The 11378-nt window shown below is 56.7% G+C and overlaps 2 protein-coding genes and 2 non-coding genes across 4 annotated transcripts in view; all 4 read right to left on the reverse strand.

Annotated features, from left to right (window-relative positions):
- The window catches only part of LOC107298258 (eukaryotic initiation factor 4A-I), a 14759-nt gene extending 8824 nt beyond the window's left edge, over positions 1–5935 (reverse strand). The window contains exons 1-5 of the mRNA XM_015827631.1: positions 5907–5935; positions 5118–5166; positions 3417–3549; positions 2421–2560; positions 1428–1622 (exon numbers count right to left, since the gene is read on the reverse strand). Coding sequence (XP_015683117.1) covers positions 1428–1622; positions 2421–2560; positions 3417–3549; positions 5118–5166; positions 5907–5929 — 540 coding nt within the window. The 5' untranslated portion in view covers positions 5930–5935. The remainder of the gene's footprint in view (positions 1–1427; positions 1623–2420; positions 2561–3416; positions 3550–5117; positions 5167–5906) is intronic.
- On the reverse strand, positions 14–150 carry LOC114923464. Its single transcript, XR_003810633.1, has one exon. It is a non-coding gene; the product is annotated as a small nucleolar RNA SNORD10 (small nucleolar RNA).
- LOC114923463 lies at positions 1717–1857 on the reverse strand. The gene has a single exon (XR_003810632.1). It is a non-coding gene; the product is annotated as a small nucleolar RNA SNORA48 (small nucleolar RNA).
- A 4793-nt stretch (positions 5936–10728) lies between the features above and the next one.
- Positions 10729–11378, reverse strand: part of SENP3 (SUMO specific peptidase 3) — a 16169-nt gene continuing 15519 nt past the window's right edge. The window contains exon 7 of the mRNA XM_029286480.1: positions 10729–10839. Within this exon, the coding sequence (XP_029142313.1) occupies positions 10729–10839 (111 nt within the window). The remainder of the gene's footprint in view (positions 10840–11378) is intronic.

The following is an 11378-nucleotide window of genomic DNA, read 5'->3' on the forward strand; positions in this document are numbered from 1 at the left end:
ACCTCCATCTGCTGGTCTCAGGGAGCTTATCCAGGCATGATCACTTCCCCGACCCCGGGGATTCCTCCCCCTGCCCAGCAGAACGCGGGCCGGAAGGGGGGAATCGGGGCACGGGATCAGATGACACGCATGGGGTAATCATCACGGAACAGCAGCAGGGAAGGAGGGCAGCCGGGCCCCCGAGACCCTCGGCCGGACCCCTCCTCAGTAAGAACGACCCTTCGCTCCTTTGGCTGAGAAAGGCAAGAGTTGACTAGAATTTCAACCGGTCCTCGCCTTACGACAACTCATTTAGTGACCGTTCACACTTGTGACAGGGCTGGAAAAAGCGTGACCCAGGAACCGTTTCCTCCTACTTAGGACCCCTGGGTCACGTGATCAAAATTCAGACTTTGGCAACTGACTTGTATTTATGACGGTCGCAGCTTCCTGGGAGCGTCACGTGAGTCCCCTGACAAGTAAAGTCAACACAGGAGCCGGTTTCAATTAAGAACTCGTTTATCTAATCAGTTAAAAGTTTCATTTTTTCCACCCCCACCCCCCACTTCCCAAGGACAAAGTCCAGAAGCCGTTTCCAGGTGGAAGCAAAAGGACTTAAAAAATTTAAAAAAGTTAATTTATGCTATTATGGAAAAGGAAAAAAGTTGGGAGGTTGGACGTCCCTGTCTTAATTCTACCGCACAAAAGGGAGTCGGTGCCTTTTTTCTTTCTTTTTCTCTTCTTTTCTATCCTGCTCTCATCCCTCCCCCTCCATTTTTCCTTCTGTATTTTATATTATGAACTAATAAAAAAGGGGGGAACAAAATAAAACTTATTTAACCGCAGCCGTTCGCTTAACGAATGTGGCGAGAAAGGGTATTTAATGTTTAAAGTCATCGCTTGAGATCTGAACTAAAGATATTTGTGTGCTGGGGAATTGCTGACCAACTCAGCTGCCACGTTGCTTTTCAAATGTTTAATTGTGAAATTAGACAATCAGTAAAAAAAAAAAATTCAAAAAAGGGGGGTGTAAAATGGAACAAAACTCAATTGACAAAATGTCTCGCTTAGCAACGAAAAGACTGGGCTGCGATGGTGGCCATTAAGGCAAGGACCTCCCCGTCAGTAGGAGAATCGCCCGTCCAAATCCTCAAGTCTAACTTCTCCCCCCTCTTAAGCTGCCTCCCCCCCCCTACATTCAAACAAGATGTTTTCTGAGCAGTCACTTCAAATTTTGTTTCCCCAGAAGCCCCCCCCCAATCTCCCCCAGCCCCCTGGAGTCCAGGGCAGCTAATACCAAATGGTTGTGAAGTTAAGGGGCTGATACCCCCCCCCCAGTAATGAAATTCTTGGGAAATGTGCAGCCCCAGGACAGCTGCTCCAGCCTCGTGATGTGTCTTTGAGCCTCTCTGGGTGTGTGTGTGTGTGTTGGGGGAAGAAGAGGAAGGGGAGGGAGCCCCAGGAATGTACTCACACAAGTATCTTCTGTTCAGCATGTCAAACACCCGCCCGGGGGTCCCCACGATGATGTGGGGCGCTTCCATCTGCAGCTTCTGAACCTCAGCCCGGACGTTCGTCCCCCCTATGCAGGCGTGGCAGGAGGCCCCCATGTAGTCCCCCAGAGCCATGACCACCTTCTGGATCTGTCAGGAGGAGGGAAAAGGACACCTGGTCAGGAAGGGGGCTGGCGAAGGGAAGGGGCCCTGTCCCGGAGGGTTCTCCCGCCCGCCCGCCCGCCCTTGTTTCCCCAGCATGAACCAGTCATCAGCCACTGGGAGAGACGCCGTGCTGGGATGAATAAGGAAAAAGTTGCTTTCCCCCTGCTAGATGTAAGAAGGGGCCACAGTCAGAGGCCCCCCTTTGCCCAGGTAGCAGGGACCAGGTGAGAGCTACCATCAAGTAGCGGGCGACTCAGACGGAGGAGCGTTGCCAAGTCCTTCCCCCCCCCCGCAGTCTCACAAGTGCTCCTTGACACAACAGGGACATCCGTGTAAAGGAGACAGAAAGGAAAGAGAGAGAAGAGGGGAAAAGAGAGAAAGGAAGGGAGAGGAACCGAAAGAGGGAGAGAGAGAAGGAAGGAGAAAAAGAAAAGAGAAAGAACGGGAGAGAGAGAGGAAGAAAAAAGAAAGGGAAACAGAGAAAGGGATAGGAAAGCAGAAAGAGGGAGAAAAGCAGATAGAGGGAGGGAAAGAACCAGAAATACAGAGACACAAAGGAAAAGGAGAGAGAAAGAAGAAAGGAAGGAAGAAAGAATAACAGATGGAAGGGACCTTGGAGGTCTTCTAGCCCAACCCCGTGCTCAGGAAGGATAATCTCTTGATCATTTCAGAGAAATGGCCGTCCAGTCTCTTCTTAAAGACTTCCAGTGTTGAAGCCTTCACCGCTTCTGGTGGCCAGTAGTTCCACTGGTTAAGAAAGGAAGGGAAAGAGAGCCCCCCTACCTGCTGAGCCAGCTCCCTAGTCGGGGCCAGCACCAAGGCCTGGGTGGCTTTCAGGTCCAACTCAACCTGCTGCAAGATGGAGATGGCAAAGGTGGCGGTCTTCCCAGTGCCAGACTGGGCCTGGGCGATGACGTCATACCCTGAGAGAAGGAAAACGGGAGGAGTCAATGGAGAACCCGCCCCTCGGCCCCCCCTGCCCTGCCGTGGCCAACCCCCCCACTTTGTTGTGCCTCCCCAGCGTGAACTGGCGAGCAGCCACTGGGAAGGAGATGAAACGGGGACGGCTCCTGTCGCCCCCCATAGATGTAAGATGGCAGCCATGCGGAGAGGGACCTCTCTGCCCATTAGCAGGGCAGGATTGCTGGTCTCAGAAAGCGAGGAGTCCCCAGATGTGAGTCTGGTTGGGGACTTCCACAGCTGGCTTGCCAACTACAGGCAGCTGGCAAAACTCAGCAACAGGGCTGGCCCCCCCAAGAACTGGGAACCCCTCAGTACAACCCTGAACAGCCAATGTTCCCTTCTACTGAAGCCTCTTCCCTCCTCAAGACAGATTCCAATCCCAGAGCAGACTTGTTACAAAACTCTCCAGGATTCACCTCGCTGCCCGTCTTTGCAACGGAAAATTCAAGTTTTTACCCATTTTCCTATCGTCAGGGGTCCCCGGGGGTCTCTTGAGCACGGTTACTTTCCTGCAGATGTTCCATCACCCAAGCTAGGCCACCTCATCGGTGCTAGTCCTCATGATGTCGCTTAGTTTGGGTAATGAAACGTTCGCAGGAAAGCTGGGAGGGCACCAAGGACCCCTCAGGTCAGCCCTGAGCTACAAATGCCCTCCTTTATCGATAATCGAATATTGTTGTTCTGGTTCTGGTGTTATCGTTGAGGGAATATTGAGCATCAAAGGGCATCGTATCCACAGTGCCTGGACACAGCTCCCTCCAAGCCTCTGGAAAGCCAGAAAATCCCCCTCCCATTTCCTTCCCTATCTGGGCTCACCCTTGATACAAGGGAGAATGGCTCGCTGTTGGATAGCAGAGGGTTTCTCAAAACCGTAAGCGTAGATTCCTCGCAGGAGGGACTCCGACAGGTTCATATCGTCAAAGCTGTCGACAATCTCGTTCCAGTTGCTCTGCGGGGAGAAGCGGGCAAAGGGTCAGCCTTGGCACCCCAGAAACCGCGCCTCCCCTCTCCCCCAAAGTGAAACTGTGGGAAACCCCCCCCCTTTTGACAGCAGAAGAGTAACTATACTTCTCAGGGGCGATAAAAATCTGGCACAGGCCGGGATGCCCAGCACCCTCCAAGTGGGGGGAAACGAAACCATGGATCCCTTCTCCTAACACACCAATTACCAAGTAGTGGGTCAGGCACCTTTCTTGCTGTGTTTCTATGGGTGTATGTGTGTGAGATAATCCTTCACAGGGACTAGAACCCCAGGGACTGGGCCAGACTTCCTGCTACCCCCAAGTGGGGTGAAATTATAGATGCCCCCATATTAGACTAAATTCATAAGCAGGAACTAGAGGCCCAAACCTATCAACCCCAAAGGGGGTGAAAGCAAAGACCCCCCTTCCCCTATAGGTATCCCCATATTAGACCAAATTCCTAAACAGGAAGGAGGCCAGATATCTTTTTTTTGGGGGGGGGGGGAAATAATCCTTCACAGGGATTGGAACCCCAGAACTGGGCCAGGCTTCCTGCCACCAAGGGGGGGGGGGAAGCCATGGATCCCCTTCCTTAGCACACCAATTCCCAACTAGTGGGGCAGGCAGTCTCCTTGGTGTGTGTGTGTGTGTGTGTGAATATCCTTCACAGGGACTAGAACCCCAGGGACTGGGCCAGAGAGAGAGAATCCTTCATAGGGACCAGAACCCTAGGGACTGGGCCAGACTTCCTGCCACGGCCAAATGGGCTGATACCCCCATATTAGACCAAATTCCTAAACAGGAGGCCAGACATCTTTCTTTGGGGGGGGGGGGGAGACAATCCTTTATAGGGACTGGAACCCCAAACCTATCAACCCCAAGCGAGGTGAAACCAGAGACCCCCCCCTTCCCCTGCTACACCAATCCCTAAGGAGGGGAGCCAATATTCTTTTTGGGGGGGGAGGGCGGGGCAGAAAGAGAGCGCCAATCCTTCATGGGGACTAGAACCCTAGGGACTGGGCCAGACTTCCTGCCACAGCCAAATGGGCTGATACCCCTATATCAACCCCAAGCAGGGTGAAACCAGAGACCCCCCCCTTCCCCTGCTACACCAGTTCCTAAGGAGGGGAGCCAATATTCTTTTTTTTTTGAGGGGGAGAGAAGAGAGGGACCATTCTCCTTCATAGGGACTAGAACCCTAGGGACTGGGCCAGACTTCCTGCCACCCCAAATGGGGTGAAATTATAGATACCCCCATATTAGACCAAATTCCTAAGCAGGAGGCCAGACATCTTTTTGTGGGGGGGGGGGACAATCCTTTACAGGGACTGGAACCCCAAACCTATCAACCCCAAGCAGGGTGAACCCAGAGACCCCCCCTTCCCCTGCTACACCAGTTCCTAAGGAGGGGAGCCAATATTCTTCTTTTTTTGAGGGGGAGAGAAGAGAGGGACCCTCCTCCTTCATGGGGACTAGAACCCTGAGCCAAAGGAGGCCCACCCGCCCCAACCAACCCCCCTGGGCCAGAGGGAAAGGGGGGGTCCCCCGTCCTCACCTCGATGACGCCGTCGGGGTCCATACCGTCCGGGCCATTGTCTCGGGAGCTGCAAGAGCGGAGGGACGGGAGAGGAGGGGGGGTCAGGATCGGGGGGGGTGGGTGGGAGAAGCTGCGCGCGCCGCCCCGCCGGCCAGGCGCCTCCCCCGCCCACGTGCTCTTCCGCCGCGCCTTTTAAGGCCGCCGGCCCCGCCCCCGCCCCGATGACGTCACGCGCCCCGAGTTTCCCGGATGCGCCGCGCCAGGACAATGGGCGGCCGGGAACGCGGACGCGCCCGCCGCGGGGAGCGCGCCCGCCCGTCTCGCCCTGGGGGGGCCCCGCCGGCGCTGAGGGGGGGGGCTCAGCCTCGCTCGGGGGAGGGAATCCGGAAAAGGGGGGGGCAAGAGTCGGAGCGGCCCCTCCCGCGGGAAGGCGGCCAAGGGAACGGGGGGGATCGGGGCGGGCGCCGAGCGAGGGACTGCGCGGCCGGTCTCCCCCCCGGAAAAAATACGCCCGAAAAAAAAAAGGATCGGGCCCACAAGGCCGCGAAACGGCCTTTGTTCGTATCGTTTCTCCTCTCCCCCCCCGCGGGAGAAAAATGGTTTCGCCCACAGGCCGCGGGCAGCATGGGCCGCGCGGGAGAGTCCAACGCTCCGCGGGGAGGGGGGGAAAAAGCAGGCCAGCGGGAGCGGCCACGTGCGGAGAGGCGAGATGCGCGGAGAAGAAGGCGACGGGCAGGGAAGGCCGGCCGCGGGAGGGTCCGGGCGGGCGGGCGGCGCGGCCTACGGGCGGCCTCGGGGCTCACTCACCGGCTCTCTTGACTCGCAGACATTCTGTGGAAAAAGGTCCTGGCCCCGCCCGCCTCGCGCCTCCTTATAACCGCCGCCGGGGCTCCTCCCACCCGCCCGGCGGGCATTGGCCCTCGCGCTTAGGCCCGCCCTGCCGCTCCGCTCCTCTGATTGGTCCGCCGCCCAGCTATCTCCGTGACCGGCTTCTCTCCCATTGGCCAAGCCGCCTCCCTTTTTCTCGGCAGAGCGGCCCAGCCCGTCAGACGTGACGTCGGCGCCCGCTGATTGGGGGAGACGGGCGGGCGGGCGCGCGGTGACGTCACGGGGGAGGAAGAGTACCGGGCGCGGATTGGCCGAGGCGCGCGTCACTCGACCTCTTGCGCAAGCCGCTGGCGGCCAATGACGGTCGGAGGGGGAGGCGGGCCTTCGGGGCCCGTGCAGGGGCGCACGTGGCGGGGACGGCGGCGGCCGCCGGGCCCGGCTTTGTGCACCGGGCATGGGAGGACCCGGGTTGTGGGTGGGGAGGAAGCTGGGGACGCCCTCCGCAAAATACGGCAGTCCCGGGCGTGCCCTATTTTCCGTGCACGCAAGTTGCATTCCCACGACACGAGTTGGACACCACTGGGGCGGCCTTTACCGCCCGCGTATCTTGCCCCTCCTCCCTCTAATTCCTGGATTCCCAGCCCCGAGTCCCGCATTGCAAGTGCCCCCTCCTCGCCCAGTTGCCCTTGCGACGTTGCACGTGTGAACGCGACCGGGCGAGCAAGGCTTCCGCTCCTTCGCCCGCCGAAGGCCAGGCAGGGCCTAGGGAGACTCCGGCTCAAGTGTCCCCCACGGCCAGTGCCTCCCCGAAAGCCCTGGGGGGGGAGCAGGGGAGAGCAATAAAACGGGCCCCCGCTGTAGGCCAGCTCGCTTTGCCTTCGAACCCCGAAAGACGGGCAATCGGAGCCCCCCCAGCAAGCTAAAGGATGCTGGCTGCATTGGCCCCAAGCCCCTTACGAACTCTGAGCATGGGCAGAGGGCGCTCCCCTCCCCACGCATCGCCAGCCCATTTAAGACCCCCCCCCCTTCCGATTTCCACCGAGCCAGAGTCTGCCAGGACCTCCTTGGATGCTTCTAGAACCAGCCATCTGCTCCCCCCCCCCCAGGAAGCCCTGGAGCCTCCCCCTCCAGGTGCAGTCTAGCACTAAAAGAGACTTATATACCGCTTTAGGGTGCTTTTACAGCCCTCTCTAAAGCGGTTTACTGAGCCTATTTGACCCCCCCCCCAAAAAAACCATCTGGGTCCTCCTTTTACCGACCTCGGAAGGACGCAAGGCTGAGTCACCCTTGAGCCCCGGTCAGGATCGAACTGCTGGCTGTGGAAAGGCAGTCTGCCTGCGCCATCATGGCTAACCTTGCTCCTACACTTGCAGTGTTTCTCAACCTTGACCGTTTTAAGGCACGTGGACTTCAACTCCCAGAATTCCACAGCCAGCATTGCTGGCTGTGGAATTCTGGGAGTCGAAGTCCACGTGCCTTAAAATGGTCAAGGTTGAGAAACACTGGTAGGGGACAGCAACCCCCCACCACTGCCGAAGCGCTAATGTGGGTGGGTGGGTGGGAGATACTGACTGGAGGGCGCTGGGGCCAACCTAGTTCCTGGGAGGATGTGACCCCTTTTACATCTGGAGAGCTGCCCCCCCCCTCCCCAGCTATGAGGAAGTGAACAGCCAGGACCTCTCAGGGGTGGGCTCCTCGGTGGGCCTGGCCCAGGGGCCCCCAAGTGGTCCTCAGGACGGACCCCTGGAAGCTGCAGACCGGCTCCCCTTCCGTTGCTGCCATTTTAAACTCTTCCGGCTGCGCCCGGCAATTCCGGAAATGAATCTCCCAAAAGGGAAGATGATGATGATGATGAAGCCAGCTATCCTAGGCCTGGCTTGCTAAAATAAATTTCCCGATGAGCCCCAAATTCCTGTGCTTGCTAAGCGGACGTTAAGTCAGTTTTGTCCCGTTTTATGACCTTTCTCGTCTCGGTTATCCTGGGTAACGACACGGCCGTTAAGCAAATCCGGCTTCCCTGGGGGGGGATTTGGCGCGTCAGAAAGTGGCAAAAGGGAACCGCGTGACTCCGGCGGGACACGGGCGGCCGTCGTTAAAGACGAGTCGGCTGCCAAGCGTCTGAATGTGGACCCCGTGATCGGGGGGGGGGAGGCTGCCAACGGTCTTTAAGAATGAAAAACGCTTTTTCGAAGCGCCGTTGCAAAATGAACGGCCGTTAAGTCGAGGACTAGCTAAGGAAGAATGACACGAGCTCAAAGCTGGTGCCGATGGGACTACAAGTCCCATCCTTTCTGGGTGGCGTGCTTATTTTTCAGGAGGCTCCCCCCCCCAGAAGCCCAGCGGTAACTGAAGCCCCCCAGGGGCTGCGGAGAAACGGGGGTGCAGGATCTAACCTCTCTCTCGTACCCCTTATTTGGCCAAAAGTGGAAATGGGGGGGACATCAAAGACTGGGGGGGAGACACATGATAGCAGAATTCCAGTATTTGAGGGGCTGCCACAAAGAAGGAGGGGGGTCCTGCCCATTCTCCTGAAGGCCGGACAAGAAGCAATGGATGGAAACTACATTTAGTCCTCAACGGAGGCCAAAACGTTGCTAAGTGAGACCTGTGAAGTGCCCCATTTTACGACCTTTCTCGCCACCGCTGTTCAGTCAATCACTCTGGTTGTTAAGTTAGCAACCTGGTCGTTAAATGAATCCCCCCCCTTGACTTTGCTTGTCAGAAGGTCGCAAAAGGAGATGGCGTAACCCCGGCGAGACGCTGTGACTGTCGTAAATGTGAGATAGCTGCCAAGCGCCTGGATTTGGATCACGCAACCGCAGGGATACTAAAAGGGTCGTTAACGTTGCTTTATTCAGTGCCAGTGTGACACTGAGTGGTCACTAAACGAACTGTTGCTAAGTCAAGGACTACCTGTATTCAGGGAGAGAAGCCACTTGGCATTAAGGAGAAATTTCCTAATGATTCACCAGCGGAACAGCCTGCCACCAGAAGTTGTGGGCGCTCTGACAATGGAGGCTTTTAAGAAGAGATTAGATTAGGGGTCTTCAAATTTGATGACTGGTGGACTTCAACTCCCAGAATTCCTTAGCCCGCATGAGGGAACTATGACCCTTTTATGACTGGTGGACTTCAACTCCCAGAATTCCTCAGCCAGCGTGAGGGAACTAACCCTTCTATGACTTGTGGACTTCAACTCCCAGAATTCCTCAGCCAGCGTGAGGGAACTAACCCTTCTATGACTTGTGGACTTCAACTCCCAGAATTCCTCAGCCAGCGTGAGGGAACTATGACCCTTTGATGACTGGTGGACTTCAACTCCCAGAATTCCTCAGCCAGCGTGAGGGAACTATGACCCTTTTATGACTGGTGGACTTCAACTCCCAGAATTCCTCAGCCAGCGTGAGGGAACTAACCCTTCTATGACTTGTGGACTTCAACTCCCAGAATTCCTCAGCCAGCGTGAGGGAACTAACCCTTCTATGACTTGTGGACTTCAACTCCCAGAATTCCTCAGCCAGCGTGAGGGAACTAGGACCCTTTGATGACATGTAGACTTCAACTCCCAGAATTCCTCAGCCAGCGTGAGGGAACTGGGACCCTTTGATGACTGGTGGACTTCAACTCCCAGAATTCCTCAGCCAGGAAGTCCACAAGTCATCAAAGGGCCAAGTCTGAGCTGGCTGAGGAATTCTGGGAGTTGACGTCTACCAATCATCAAAGGGCCAAGTCTGAGCTGGCTGAGGGATTCTGGGAGTTGAAGTCCACAAGCCACAACAGGGCCAAGTTTGAAGACGCCTGGCCTAGACAGCCACTTATCTGAAATGGTGTAGGGTCTCCTGCCTGGAGGGAGGGGGGGCTGGACTAGAAGACCTCCGAGGTCTCGCCCAGCTCTATTCCGATTGGTTGACCTCTTCCGCTCGCTATCGCAGAGCTCTGAACCTCGGGGGGGGGGGGGGAAATAATAAAAATAAAAATAAACAGCCTGCAGCTCCCATCACACGTCCGTCTCGCTTGAATGCTTCTCCAAAGAACAATTTTTATTTCCCACAATGGCAGCCATTGTATAAAAAAAAACACTTGTTTTCAGTCAATTTCGGCCCCAGTGTAGAAACCTCGCCCCCCCCCCAGCCCAGCCCCCTCCCCTCTTTTTCCAACGCTTTCCCCCTTTTGGGGGGGGAGAGGGGAGGAAAAAAAAAATACATTATGAACTAACGGGGTGACAAAAGCTCGGGAGGAGGGGGGGGCTGTGTGCACAGGGGTCACCCGTACACCCCCTCCTCCCTTTTCCGGTCCTGAGTTCAGGATTCCCCGTGCTTTTCTTGGATCTCCAGGGAGCCCCCCTGGAGGGGTAGATCCCTCTTCTCGGGCAACAGACCCCCCCAACCCTCTTCCCCCCCCTCCCCTATTTCCCAAACGAAACCCCCGGGAGAAGCCCCACCCTGTCCTGGGTTTAAATAGGAACAAAAACCAAACAGAAAGATCAGAAAGAAAAAGAAAAAAGGGGGTCAGGGGGGGTAACTTGGGTTTAAAAAAAAGCGCCCCCCCCGGTCCGTCCCCACGTTAAGTCCGGTGGATCAAACCTCAAAACAGCCCCCTTGTCTCTGGCTGAAACCCGGGGAGGGTCGGCCCTGCCCCCTGGACGGGCGACGAGGCGCTCCCGGACCGCGGCTGCTCCAGACCTCGGACGGGACGGCGGTTCGGCTGCGTCCGCAACCCCCCCGATGGGTGGGCGGGATGGGGGTGGGCGCAAAGAAGGGGGGGGCAGAGAGAGGGCCGGGGGGGGGGTGCCGCCGGGCTGTCATGCAATGAGTTTGCAGTGGCAGAGCTCCTTGTACATCTGTCGGCGGAGTTTCGGCATGTCTTGCTGGGTGAAGGCGAAGGGCAGGCCCAGGGCCAGGAATTTGGAATACTGCCGGAAGGAAGAGGCAAAAAGAGACACAAATAAATAAATAAATAAATAAAATAAAATTGGAGGGTGGGCTTCCGGCTGGAGCCGATCAAGGTCATCGGAAGAGGGAGGTTCAAAGGAGGGAGGAGCTGAGCCTGGGTGGGTTTCCTAGTGAGACGTTTCATGACCCGACTAGGGAAGGTCCTCAGAGCTAAAAAAGCAAAAAAAAAACAAAACCACCCCTTCCTCCTCCTAGCACTGATGATGTTCCCTAGTTGGGTCATGAAACGACTACAGGGAAAGAACCAAGGACTCCACAGTTGTCCTCCTCCTTTTCTTCTCCTCCCCCTTCTTCTTCTCCCCCTTCTCCCTTCTTCTCCCCTCCCCTCCCCTTCTCCTCCCCTCTTCTTCTCTCCTTTCTTCTCCCCCTCTCCCCTTCTTCTCCCCTCCCCTCCCCCCCTCCCCTTCTCCCCCTCTCCCCTTCTTCTCCCCCTCCTCTTCTCCTCTCCCCTCCTTCTTCTCCCCCTCCCCTCTTCTTCTCCTCTCCCCTCCCCCTTCTT

Source organism: Protobothrops mucrosquamatus, unplaced genomic scaffold, assembly GCF_001527695.2.
Source record: "Protobothrops mucrosquamatus isolate PMUCROS unplaced genomic scaffold, P.Mucros_1.0 scaffold3821, whole genome shotgun sequence".
Classification (NCBI taxonomy): domain Eukaryota; kingdom Metazoa; phylum Chordata; class Lepidosauria; order Squamata; family Viperidae; genus Protobothrops; species Protobothrops mucrosquamatus.